Raw genomic sequence first — 14295 nt, 5'->3', positions numbered from 1 at the left:
GTTGATTTGACTCTGGGTAGGGGTGGGTGAGAGGGTTTGAAATCTTTGAATCAGTTGCATACTGTGAACTCTTCTTTCCCTGAAGAAACCGAGGCAGTTGTTGAATCCAAAATGGAGAACAAACCCACCTCCTCAGAATTGCAGAAGATGCAAGAGAAACAGAAAGCGATCAAAGAGCCAGGCTCGGGAGTGTTCGTGGTTCTCATTACAACCCTTCTGGTTATTCCTGTGGTTGTCCTGCTGGCCATTGTCATGTTTATTCGGTGGAAAAAATCAAGGGCCTTTGGAGGCAAGTAAAATGAGCCCCTTGAATTTGGACCCTGCCTTTGAAAGCATGTCTGGCCTAATTATCATTAGGAACTTTGTCGTGATTGTCTGTTTGGTTTGGTTTGACTTAGTTTGGTTTACATGCTCTCTACCTTTTTATGATATTTTTGTCTGTGTCTCAAAAGGTGATTATAAATAATATTGAATAGAAAATACATCTGGAGCCTCTGAAATTTAGATAGTTTACTCATTGCCTTTGAACAGTTGGCTTAAGCCCAAATAATATCACCATAGAAAGCTGTGAGGTTGTAGATCTACTATAAATTATCTTGCAGGTCAGAGAGAAGGACATACCTGCTGATAGGAATGGACCAGAACTCACAGTTCTTGGGTCAGGTACCTTGAGGTTGTTTTCTACCTCCATCGGATTGGCACTAGCTTCTAGCTGAATGATATTGGGCAAGTTACTTAATCTCTTTAAACCAGTTTCTTCATGTATAAAATAAGAATAAAATAAAAGATTATATAACAATGAAATAGAGCAATGAACATTAAGCATTGACCAAATTATCTGGCACCTACTTTGTATTCAATATTATTAGCAAATGGAAAGAGTAATCTTGGTAATAGAGAAATTAAAAAGATGCCCATCTCAAGCCTCTACTTTACCCAGAATCCTCCTGTCCTAGTAAACCACTTGGTTTTTGAATAGTCATAAATTCGACTATTAGGTTTCCTAACTGAACAAGGCAGGGTCCAGTGCTGTAAGTCAGTATTTTTAAAAATAATTGTCATAGTATGAGATCTTTCAGTATATTAAAATAAATAATTGATGCCATCCTTATGTCCCACTTTTAAGTAGCAGCCTCCAGGTCCGAAAGCATTATCTATAGTTATATCTGGAAGGGAATCTGTGGAGCAGTATAGGAGGCAACATTTGGTCAGGAAACAAAGTCTAGTCTCATGTGAGGTCAGGCAGCCCTGGCAGGGATTCAGGTACCCAGGGTAAAAGCCTTGGCACAGAAAAAAGACCCTGAAACAAAGAATGAACGATTCAATTTAATAAATTGTGAAAGTAATGTTTCTTAGATTTTCTTTAACTTTCTATTTACTTCACATAAGTCTTTGAAAAAAAGATGTAGTTAGCACATCCCAAAAATTGTTATCAATCTGGAATTGCCATAAATATAAAGAAAAAACAGCCATGTAGTTAGAAATAAGCATTAAGAGAACAAATGTGTTGCGTGTGGTATTTACTGGATGGGCCTAGCACAAACAGCAGTTCCTGATACTAGTTGTTCAATGAGACCATTGTTAGAAAGAAAAGGATTTGATGAAACACAGAACAGGCAACACAAAAAATATGATATATATAAAACAGTGACAGAAGACGGCAATGCAGTGAAAACGACAAAGAATATGAGGAGTATGTAGGGTCTTGGGCATACAGCAGGACTCTTGGATATCCAACCAGGACAGGGGAGGGGGTCACTAAAGAGCCAAGAAAGCCTGTGTTCCCATTTGCTATTAGCGACACGTGGCAAGGAAGAGCAGCATAACGCTACGTGGGAAGGGAGCAACATTGGTCCCCATGTGTTAGTTAAGAGAACTATAGCCTGTGCAAATCTGTTCCATTTCATTGAAAAGGTAGGTTATCCTGCCACCTATTTTCAAGGATTTCTTTCCTCAATGGATTTTTATCAACAACAACAACAACAAAAAAGCCCTCCTATAGGATTTGTATTGAGTGTGCACACCATGGTGGTGGTATGCACTGATGGTCCTCCCAGACACCCAGCTAGGTGTGGGGCACACAAGACTGGCCAAGGCACACACCACATCGTTGTGGCACTGAGTCTGTTCTTGACTTTCTGGCAGTTCTTTCTCCATCTTGTTTCCTACCTGTTCGCTGCCGTCTGCTTTTTAGCCCTTGTCAGGCACCCTGATGCCTCTCTGAGTACAGCCCATGAAGGAATGACGAGAGCAAGAGAAAACATGCTGGAAGAGACATAGCAAGGGGACAGCTGGAGTCCCTTGGGAGCACTGCTTCCCCGTGAAAAGATAAATCGGCTTATCTTAGAGATGGGGGCTCCAGAGGAAGGATTGAGGTCTCCTTGATTGTGTGGAAATTTTTCCAGGTCCCATGTCATTTGCCTTCACTGGTGTAGATCCCAAGCAGGACGGTATGCTTCTGTTCACAGAAAAAGAAAAGCTTAACACAGATATCCCTGAGGGTTTTTAAACAGAAGCTTCCAATTTTTTACAATACTTTGCTAACTTAATTCTCTCCCAATAAAAATACCAGAGAAGAGAGAGAGAGAGAAGACTGTGTCTTGTTTACCCTTTCATGTAACCTCCCCTCTCGTACATGGCAGATTTGGAGAGACAGATACTGATCTCTCATTTCTCAGAGGGGAGAAAAAAACCGGAGGCTCGAGAAATTAGTTTGTCAAAATTACAGTCTATAAAAGACACAGACACCAGGCGGTGGTGGCGCACGCCTTTAATCCCAGCACTCGGGAGGCAGAGGCAGGTGGATCTCTGTGAGTTCGAGGCCAGGCTGGTCTGACAGCCTCCAAAACACTACAGAGAACCCTGTCTCACTAAAAAAAAAAAAAAGACACAGACAAGAGACTACCCCTTATATACATCTCAACTCCACAATTTCAACCCCATTAATATGTACAGCCTTTTCTAAAATTGCATGTAGCTAAATTGCATGTAGCCATTTGTGAGTCCCTGATTTGCTGTTGACAGTTGAGCCCTTGGAGAGAGGAGTGTGATTAGGACACATTTAAAATGTGTCGTCTTCTTGTTTGTCTTTTGTTTTTGGTTTTGTTTTTCCATTTCGTTGAAAGCAGATTCTGAACACAAAGTCGAGTCAAGTTCCGGAAGAATACTCGGAAGATTCAGAGGTATGCCTGTGACCTGTCAGCATCCCATGTTTGCTTTGAGGGCAACAAGCTCATGTGTTGTAAAGAAGAAGGCACTATTTTGTATTTTGACTCTGAAAATTCAACACCTAGTGGGCAGTGTAGCATCCCTCAGCGCAAAGGGAGAGTGAAGACCTTGAAACGCTGGCCTGGCAGCTTCCTTTCAGTCTTATCTCATGCCTTTTCCCTGCCTTCCTTCTGTTTGCATTTGTCTTCAGTAAACTTCCCGTCACCCCGTCACCGGTACTGGCGTGCCAGTGCTTGTCTTAGGGAAGATGGCCTTTTCATAAAGCCATTGAAGAACCCCTCAGGAGTTGCCAGTTCAGGAGAGCTGGAGAGAAACAGAATGTGAAAAATGGCCCTGAAATATGCCTGCAGAAACACATACATTCCGGGGGAGCCCAGAATCTTATCATTTACTTTGCTAGAGTCTGTTGGGTAGTATCCATCTGGTTCTCTAAGATAAATGTCTTTGAAAATCACTCTTTACAAAAAAAAAGAAATCTACCCTCTCCTGTTCCCAACTTCTGTCCCTGTTTAAAATATTTGAAAATTTACAAGGAGGCAGACTTGTTTGTGCAGATTTTTAACTGTTCAATGCCATTTGATTTTTTATTTTTTCCAGGAAAAGGAAGTGGAGGCTTAAATCTGGGAAATTTCTTTGCAAGCCGTAAAGGCTACAGCAGAAAAGGGTTTGACCGCCTCAGCACAGAGGGGAGTGACCAAGAGAAAGACGAAGACGACGGCAGCGAATCAGAAGAGGAGTACTCCGCCCCACTGCCCACACCTGCACCCTCCTCCTGAGCACCAAGCTCTCTGTAGGTTGAGTGGCATTGACCAAGGATGCCCAGGTTCCTTCCCCGTCAGTGCGTGTAAAGTATTTCAGTGCATTGGATTGTACACTGTACTAGTCTACGTGGGGACTGTACACACCTTATTTACTTCATTTGGTTATGTTGGCTTCGGTTTCTAGGTGAGGGGTTTCCTAACAGTTCACGGCAGTGCCCTTGTCTTTATATGAACTTAGAGTAGAGAGACGGCCCTCCTCTTCCGGCCCTCCACTTCCGTCACAGCGCTCCTACCCAGGATGGAAGGCTTTGCTCATTTACATTTGGAGACTTTTTTTGTGGATGTAAATAGCCCCATTCTCTGCTTGAACACAGTGTTTCCCAATCCACACCCATTGCCAGTGTCTTTCTTTGGTGCCTTTCCTATTCAGCATTGTCAGCCTGTGGCAGTAAGAGAAACTGCGCTACACGACGAAAAGCTGCTAAATCTCCTTCTATTTTTTTAAAATCACTAACATTATATTGCGATGAGAGGAATTTTAAAAAGTCTCTATTTAAATTCTTTTTTTAAATTTCTCCTCAGTTGGTGTGTTTCCGGGATGTCTTATTTTTAGATGGTTACACTGTTAGAACACTATTTTTCGGACTCTGAATGTAATTTGTGTAATAAAGTGTTTTCGGAGCATTAGCAGTCTGAGTGTATTTTGTGATTCTTTTTTTTTTTTCGGCACACAGGACATTTCATACACATCTTTTAATAACTATACAAATCAGAGAATTAGTTCATTCTTTTCAACCGAAAGAAATGCCCCGTGTAAAATGTAGAAGATAATCTTATGTGGACAAGCTATATTAAATCTACGCTATGAGTATTCTTCCATGAACAAAACCAGGTTCCCTTTGAAAACTCATAAAACGCTTCACATATAGGTATATCAAATAGTAAAAATAGCTAACCTTGGGAGGGAGCCTATGTCTCAGAGGTCAAACACAAATGGATCCATCAGCGTAGTTCACTATTTGCATTTTTAAAAGAATTTCTTGACCCCAGGGACAAGGGTCCTTACAATACAGGGGAAGTCCTCACACTGACGCCAGATTACTTTTTGAGAATATTTGTTTTAATAATACACCAGTGTAACTTAGTAAAAACCCGATAGCTTTCCAATTTAAATGATTTGGCTCTAGAAACCTCTCATCAAAATGTCCAATTGTATTTTAGACCTCTTAGTAGTCAAACTAATTATTAAGGAAAGTCACTTGCTCAAAAATGTTATTGTTTAAAATCGTATTGAATTGTTTTCTCCTCATGATTAGATCTGACTGGAAGTGTTTGTTACTCCATATGTTGAGCTTACCCTCAAGTAAAAGTATCATGGTTTTTACTCCTATGTTTTTTCTTCTCAAATGAAGGGATCCATTCTCTTTCTGCCCAGTCCTTTATGTTCTTCTCACCAAGCTGCTCTGAGTAAATGCAAGAGCAGTATTAATGTCCTTCTCACCAAGCTGTTCTTGGAGTAAATGCAAGAGCAGTATTTATGTTCTCACCAAGCTGCTCTTGGAGTAAATGCAAGAGCAGTATTTGGCTGTTTGTGAGCATGTTCAACTCTGATAACTTGATTGCAGCAGCAGAATTAGTCCGATACTCAAGATGTGTGTGACACAGACTGGCACGGGTGCGATCCAAGCTTTCTTACCATCAGGAGGTTAGTTTACACCGAACCTATCTTTTGTAGCACAAAATTTGATAATCAGCTCCATTTGCTATACTTTTAAAATATACACACCTGATCATATCTGTGCAGTTTTGCAATGGATTAATTGATACAAATAGATCAAAGTGTTAAAATACGAGTGGGCAAGAAAAAGGAAGTATACGTTTTAAAATAGAATAATTGATGCAAAACTGTGAAACCTGCTCATAAACAACAACAAATTTGGCTCCAGCAGCTCATTAAATCATACTTATTACTTACATAGCTCATGAGTTTGTTAAACATTCAGTGTTCTTAATATTAAGATTAGAACAATTGCCTTCCAGGTGTCTTCTGAGAGATGGCGCCCTGCAGGGTGATTCGAACTCTTCAGCATTAGATGCTGAGTGGGCAAGTACATTTTGCAGATCTGTTTTTGTGTGGGTCTCTTAACATGAACGCATGGCATTAGAGGAAGGAAATTTCAGAAAACATTCTTCTCAGACATTATAACAGCAAGTACTCAACTTTCATGGCTCAAATAAAGATGGAAACTAGAAACAAATGACCTGCATTGACTTCAGGCAATCTTTCCACTGACTATTGTTCTCAGCTGAACTTTACTTACTGAGTCAATTATATTGCTCTGCCCAAGACACACCCTAAAGGAATGGATTCCAGCCCTCAGTTGACAGGAATTGAAGGGCTTTTTGTTACTCTTTCAGACACCCTTATTTACTGCAGTTGGCCTTTAATGGACTACAGTTGGGGGTGGTGGTCTTCAATTTTCTGTAGATGAGTGTAATGTAAAACCAGAGTGAAAAGTCACTGCCTTTGAGAATGACCATTTCTCTCCACCAGTTACATACAGATGGCTATATTTTCCCAAATTTATAATTTACGCATGATTTGAAAGGAAAGAGATTTTAAATTGATTAAAAATTTTTTTCTTTGATAATTTCATACATACATATAATACATTCTGGGCACACACTCTGGATGCCTTAATTATTCAGTGTGTTCTGTTGGTTATTAAAATGGCATGATTGAGTAATTGAGAAGCACAGGTAAACAGCTGTGTTTTTGTTTAAATTGTAATCAAATTGGTCAGAGAATATTTGGAGAGGTTAAATTAATGCCTTTGTCATTCACTGAATTGGGCTTAAATTATTATATACACAAACGTCTTTTGTTCTTAGCTTCCTTCCTTCTTTCCCATGGATTCGTAAACTTTAGCCCCAAATTTTCTGTGAATCAAATATTTAGGACAGTAATAATGAGAGCCACAGACTTTGCATTACTTACTCAACAGTAAGCTGACTGTAAGTCAGTGTTGATGTATCCTGTAGCAACACTTAAGCATCGGGATGGCTAAGAAGAGGAATAGTCATTTCAAGAGAACAGCCCTGGACACATTCCTACAGCTTTTGATTCACTGCTTGCATTGTGAGCCAGAGAGCTGCATTCCTAAGAAACAAACACCTTTGGTCATTTGAGTCACCTTTTCCATGGCTCATCTCCAAGAAATGCATTCTACATAGAGTAGCTGAGCTTAACATACTCTCAGACTAAGTCACATTTCCAAATATATGGTGCAATAAAGTGATACTTTTACTGGTAAGCCACCCACTGCAGTACCTCACACTCAAGACGTGTGCGCGCACGCTCGCGCGTGCGCACACACACACACACACACACACACACCTCATCTGCAAGTTTTTTCTTCAATTCTAAAACTTTACGGTAACTTTGTTTAGCCTTTAGCACTGAGTATTCCTCCAGGGAAAACAGCTTCAGTGCATGCAAGAGCACTAGACTTCTCCTAAGATCCTCCTTTTAAAATATTATCTAACAAGGAAGTAGAAATAGAATATAGGGCCGATGGAAAAAATGGAATATGAGTGATTAAGTGGGTGGGTGTTGGGAGTATAGGGTGCATGCCAGAATATAGGAGGAGATAATTAACACTAAAGGCCTTTTGAAAACAAGCAATATACTGTGGAAATTACCACTGTAGAAGTCTCCTAAATATATATATATACATATAAAAGGAGTTTAAACAGAGTTACCTCATAATCAGGAGCAATACCCCAAATAGATACCATACACTATCAAATAAAACCACCAGTGCTAAGAATGGGTGACGTCCTTTTGAGTTGAGTTGTTTTCCAATGGAGTCTTCTTTTTTCTCCTTTTTTAAAATTTGTTAGAAATAAGCTTGTTTCATATGTCAATCCCAGCTTCCTCTCTCTCCCCTCCTCCCCCACCCTCCCCACAAGGCCCCCTAGTCCCTTACCCAATCTCCTCTCTGATCCTCCATGGAAGATCCCCAGAGTCTGTCATTTCATCCAGGAAAGGGTCTAGGCCCTCCCCCAAGAGTCCAGGCTGAGAGAGCATCCCCCATTGTGGGATATGCACCAAAGTCCATTTGTATGCCAGGGATAAATACTACCCAAGGACCCATAGATTATGGAGTTTTATATAGAACTCCACCAAAGATAACAGGATATTGTCAATGGTAATATCAGTTGCTATCCTCCAGAATTTATGGCAAGACCAGATCTCTGAAGACAATACACACTTGAGACATAGAACATTAAAAAAAAATCTAGCTGGTGTTCAACAGATAGCTTCATCTGAACTATTGTTCATAGGGCTATAAGGGCCTATGCATGCCATTGGAGGAGAAATCAGTCTCATCCAGTGTGAAGTTTCTTAGCCACATTAGCAACCTTCCTGTGCTGGGTGCGGTAGTGGCACGGATGCTATGGTAGTACCCAACTACTTTGGGATGTGGGAGGTAAGTCCTGTTCCAAAATGGAACTCATATATGATATGAGATTGGGACTGATGGGGTTAATATGAAAAGTGGGGGGAGGGGGCCCACCTCAACAGAAGAATTGTCTTCTATTAGAACAATGAAAGGCAAGCATTTCTCCATGGGAGATGGGAACAGAGATTATACAGGGGCACAGGGGGCTTGAGAGTTATAGGGCAGAAAAGGAGGCTTTGGAGGTGGTCTGTTCCCCTACAGTCTGAGAGTTGTGAATGCCAGTAAAGGTTGACATGTTGACTTTCTATCATGAGGTTCCTAGTTCCTTAGTGCTTGCAGATGTTACCATTTTGTCAACTTTCCTGTTGAAGGTCATTAACCTCTCCTCCTAAACTCTGAGAACAGTGAAAATGTTGGGGAATGTGGGCCCCTTGACCCTGTTCAGCTGTTGCGACCTGGAAGTCCCAGGATGTGAGACACTGGGGAGCAGAATAAGGTAGGTGTGAATGACCTGGGAGACAGTTTCAGAGGACAGTTCTTTTATTGAAATGGTGGGGCTATCTTCTTATATAGCTCAAGTCAGTGGGGAGGGATGAGGACAGAGGTCAAGGGAATAAAGGGAGTGCTGTAGAGGGGTAGGAGGCACCCCAAACATATCAATCAGATTAGCAGACTGCCAGCCATATGATTTCTGAGAAGCCAGTTCTCTGTGGGGGAACAGAAGCTTGACTGACTTTATCATGATGTGGCCTCTATCTCTGTGGAGTTAGTTGAGTAGGCCCAAGTCTGACTTGGGTAGGGAGTGGCCCCAACCCTGCCATGCTCTCTGAGAGATGTCTGGGATATGAACAACACTCTACTGACCTTCACAGGGCTTAGACACCCACAGGGGAAGGTCTGTCTAGCTTTACTCTGTGGTGTTCAGAGAGGATGCTTGATGTCATTTCTATTGTGTTGTATATGTTGAGACTTGCTTGGTATCCAAGTATGTGGTCAGTTTTGGAGAAAAATCCGTGAGGTGCTGAAAAGGACATATAGTATTGCGTTTGGGTAAAATGTTCTGTAAGCATCTGCCAGGTCCATTTTGGTTTGACACTTTTTAGCTTCAGCATTTCTCTCTTTAGTTTTTGTCTTTACTACCTTTCTATTGAGGAGAGTTGGGTATTAAAGTCAACCACTACCATTGTGTGAGAATGAATATGTGATTTTTAGTTGTAGTAATGTTTCGTTTATGAACTTGGGTGCCCTTATATTTGATGCATAAATGTTTAAAATTGGATTTTTCCTTTGATGGGTATATAGTGTCCTTCCCTATCTCCTCTGATTAGTTTTGGTTTGAAGTCTATTTTGTGAGATATTAAAATGGCTACACCAGCTTGCTTTTTATGTCCATTTGCTTGGAATATCTTCTTTTCATACTTTGTCTCGCAGCATAGAGAGACATAGTGGGGGGGAAAAGTTTGTTAGGGAGAGGCCATCAGCCAGATCATGACTGAGGAAGAGTCTAGGAATGGAGATCTTAGACTTCATTTTGGAAAAGGAAAGGTTGAGGCTCATTTCTGGTAATGAGTCCTCACAACCAGAAAGTGGCCAGGAATGGCAGACCAGGGAGCCATTTCCAGTAACAGGGAAGGCAAAACCAATGGCAGAAAGCTGAAAGAACACCTGGGATTTGAAATATATATATATATTGAATATATATATATATTGAAAATATATATAATAGGAGATTTTCTGGTTGCTTTGGCCTTCCCAGCCAAAGTCTGAGTTGTAAATCCCCAATGGAGGTTGATATGTTGACTTTCTCATCAGGAGCTTCCTAGCTGTAACTGCCTGCAGTTATTATCAACTTGACAACTTTGCCTTCAGGAGTTTCTCAGCTCCCTGAGGCTAAATGGGTTAATGACTCTAGGTCATTAATCCATTACAAAGTCACTAACCCATTACCTGACACTGAAGGTGAAGTCAAGAACCTAGGGAAAGGCCTCATAATATCATTCTGCTAAATGGAAATAGCAAAACAACAAGCCCTAGTCACGTAATTGCTATTAGCATAGATCACTGCATCACTTAGGCTTCATCAGGGATGCTGCTTTTTGCAGTAGATAGTCCTTAACATAGACCACTTAGTAATGTAACCAACATCTAAACCATCAACAAGTAAAGAATAAGAGATGTCAGAATGCTCAGACCAAAATGTTTATCTGTGTCACTCAAGGCTCGGGCCTGCGCAGAAGATCAGAAAGACTGGAAGAGCTGGGGTGGTGGGTAACTTCCCGGAGACTGTTTTCCAGAGATGAAGGGGCAGATTCACATACGCACTCACAGAAACTGTTGACAGCATGTACAAGATCTGCCTAAACTAAAGCCAGACAAAACCCAAGCATGGAAAGGAGGTAGGCATGAAGTCACATCTGTAGCTGGAAGTTGCTGTCGTTTTATTATGGCTGGAAAGGGGAAAATCAGTTTCCTTCGATAAAACACATGTGGTATATAGACCACACTCCCGAGCAGACCCCATATTCAAGAGTAGTCTGCCAACACAAGCTGGACTCCACAGGTTTGGGCTTTGTTTTTGGTTTGGTTTGGTTTGGTTTGGTTTTGGGGTGGAGGGGCAGGATGAGGTTGAGTTGCTAAGGAGGTAAGGGAAGATCTAGGAGGAGTTGTGGGAGAGAAATGAATATGGTCAAAACATACTGTGTGGGTATAGGTTTTCCTTCCAGCACTTTCTGTAGAGCTGGATTCACCCAAACACAAAAGAATACCTTAATCTCAGCAACTCATGGAATTCTCTCCAAAAGTGGACACACTTGGACACTAATCAAGTCTCAACAGATACATGAAAATTGAATTAACACCCTGCACCCTACCTGACCATCAGGGATTGAAGCTGGTTATCAACAACAGAAACAACAGAAAACTTACAAACCCATGGAAACCGGACTACTCAGTACTGAATGAAAATTGGACCGATAAAGAATATAGAAAATAAATTTAAAACTTTTTAGAATGGAATGAAGATGAAAACAGCCTATCTAAACCTACGGGACACAATGAAGGCAATTCTAAGAGGCAAGTTTATAGCACTAAATGCCTACCTAAAAACTGCAAAAGGAAAAATGAAGTGATTTACTATTTATAGCTCAAAGGAACATCTAAAAGCTCTAAGACAAAAAGAAGAAATAACGTTCAAAAGGAGTAGACAGCAAGAAAAAAGAAAACAAATGAGCTGAAATCAATGTAATAGAAACAAACAAGAAAAACTAATATGAAGTATCAATGAAAGAGTTGATTCTTTGAGAAAATCAGTAAGACTGACAAACCCTTAGCCAAGTTAACTAAAATTCAGAGAGAGAAGATACAAATGAACACAGTTAGAGGCAAAAATGAGGACATAATAACAGACACTGAGGAAATCAAGAGAATCATACGGATGTATTTTACTCCAACAAAACCTAAAAGAAATGGATAATTTTCTTTATGTATAGCACCCACGGAAGTTGAATAAAGATTAGACAAGCAATTTAAACTGGCATATAACCCTTAGTATTATAGAAGCAGTAATTAAACATCTACCAACAGCAGCAACAAAAAAATGCCCATGACCACATGGATTCAGTGCAGAATTCTACCAGTCTTTCATAGAAGAGTTGACCCCTAATACTCAAATATTCCTTAATGCTAGAGACAGAAGGAACACTGCCCAATTCATTTTGTGAGGCAACAGTTACTCTTTTATTCTTTTTAATTATTTATTTTTTTATTTTTTGAGACAGGGTTTCTTTATGTAGTCTTGGCTGTCCTGGAACTAACTCTATAGACTCACTCAAGTTCACAGAGATTTTCCTGTCTCTGCTCTCAAGTGCTGGGACTAAAGGCATATGCTATCACTGCCCAGCTCGGGAGCAATATTCCTAACAATAGTCACCCCCCTTTCAAATAAATTGGACTGAGAAAGAAATAATAGAGGGAAAGTGGGCACAAATCACATCCCTAACCCAGAAAAACTATCTCCAACTCACAAATGGCAAGGGAAACATTGCTTTCCTCCAAAGGTCTCACTGGGCATACAAAGCACTGTTAAGGGTAGGCTCCATTCCTAGTAGTAAGTAGATGACCAACACAAACCAAACTAAATGGTATTTTGGGAAAGATTTTTTGGCATAATCTTTGTTTGTGAATTTTTAAACCTTTCAGGGCTATTGCTTATGTATCATGGGTTCTGGTTTTGTGTTTTTATGGGATTTCTATGTGTGAGTATTTGTGTGTGTTTACATGTCTGTATGTAATTTTGTGCCTTTTCTTTGGGTCTTTTTTTTCTGTTTTTTGGTTCTTTTGTCTTATTCTGTTTGTTTTTCCTTTTCCTTCTGTTTTTACATGTCTATGTTCTAATGACAGAGGAAAAAGGGGTGTGGATTTGGGTAGGTGGGACAATGGAGAGATCTGGGAGAAGTTGGAGGAGGAGAAAACGGTGATCAGAATATATTGCATGAAGAACATTTCTCAATGAAATCAAAATTATAAAAAATAAAAAGAAACAACAATATAATGTTTTCATTGCTATTCATTCTGAAGCATGAAAGCAAATTAAGAGGTTTTATTTCTCCATGTTTTATTATGAAAAATTTAGAACTACAGGAGACATTAAAGACAAGTACGATGATACCCAGTCTCTTTTCACTGAGATACAAAAGAGACTAACATTTCACCAGTATTTCACCCTGTTATGTGCACACACACTTAATTTGTTTCAAAATTTCTGAACCATTTGAAAAAAATGTGTGCTATGTGTGAATGTTGTAGGGGTGTGGACAGTATCTTGGGTATGTGAGCTTTCCCCTACACAATCATCCTCCATAAAGCTACACATGAGTTAGTGTTCCCTGGAGAAATAAAAATCAGTAGAATGAATCTGTATCATAAAAAGCAGTTTATCAGATTGGCTTCCGTGATAGGAAAGTAGTAGTCCAACAGTGACCATACACGTGCTGGAGACTTTCAGCTCCAAGGAGCTTCTCAAGTCATGTTGGTCAGATGTCTCTTCAGTCCTGGCATCGTCTAGAAGTCGTGGAAGGCTCCTGGGAAGTTGCTGGTCTTTCCATTGGAAGGTGGGTAAAGCTTCGTTCAGATGTCATGAAGGGTGGCATCAGACACAGCAGTAAGTGAATACTTGCACTCACGCACTCGCCAAAAGCACCGCCTACTTTCTGCCAAGGCTCTTATCTAACTGGGTTACAACTTATTTCTCAAGGGAGAGAAGTACGTTGAATATTGGTTCAAAAATTCAAGGGCAAGAAAGTATAGTGACACAAAAAATATCTGAAATCTGTATGTGGTCGGGGTGACTTTTTTTTTTTTTTTGGTTTTTGCGAGACAGGGTTTCTCTGTATTGGTTCGGAGGCTATCGGTCCAGCCCAGCCTCGAACTCACAGAGATCCGCCTGCCTCTGCCTCCTGAGTGCTGGGATTAAAGGCGTGCACCACCACCGCCCGGCTCAGGGTGACTTTTTATGCCCCCATCTTTCTGTGTCATTTTCAAAGCTCTGGTTTTCTTCATGTTCCTTTCATTTTCTAGAACATTCTTATTATTTGGTTTAAAATATACCTCTGTCAGATTCCTGGGAAAATTTAAAGCATCTTATTCCTCCTGGCTCCCGTGTCTTCATACAGTGCCCCACCAAAAGGATTCAGAAATACAGTAACGTGTGTGTGTGTGTGTGTGTGTGTGTGTGTGTCTGTCTGTCTGTCTGTGTGTGTGTGTATGTGAAATTATAGTATATAATGATAATGAATTTTCACGAATTTCTTCACCAGTCCTTGTAGGTCAATCTTTCACAAGTA

At 40.4% G+C, this 14295-nt stretch overlaps 1 protein-coding gene across 8 annotated transcripts in view; it reads left to right on the top strand.

Annotated features, from left to right (window-relative positions):
- The window catches only part of Pam (peptidylglycine alpha-amidating monooxygenase), a 263904-nt gene extending 259228 nt beyond the window's left edge, over positions 1 to 4676 (top strand). For 3 of the 8 annotated variants that reach the window (XM_021231261.2, XM_013118460.3, XM_040752965.1), the window contains 3 exons: positions 86 to 289; positions 3129 to 3182; positions 3826 to 4676. In XM_021231261.2, coding sequence (XP_021086920.2) covers positions 86 to 289; positions 3129 to 3182; positions 3826 to 4004 — 437 coding nt within the window. In that variant the 3' untranslated portion in view covers positions 4005 to 4676. The remainder of the gene's footprint in view (positions 1 to 85; positions 290 to 3128; positions 3183 to 3825) is intronic. The other 5 variants (XM_040752966.1, XM_040752968.1, XM_040752967.1 and 2 more) reach the window with 3 other exon arrangements.
- Positions 4677 to 14295: the final 9619 nt, after the last annotated feature.

Source organism: Mesocricetus auratus, unplaced genomic scaffold (assembly GCF_017639785.1).
Source record: "Mesocricetus auratus isolate SY011 unplaced genomic scaffold, BCM_Maur_2.0 Super-Scaffold_100010, whole genome shotgun sequence".
In the NCBI taxonomy this organism is placed as follows: domain Eukaryota; kingdom Metazoa; phylum Chordata; class Mammalia; order Rodentia; family Cricetidae; genus Mesocricetus; species Mesocricetus auratus.
Note: the sequence above shows the minus strand (reverse complement) of the source record. Positions and strands in the feature narration are given on the sequence as shown.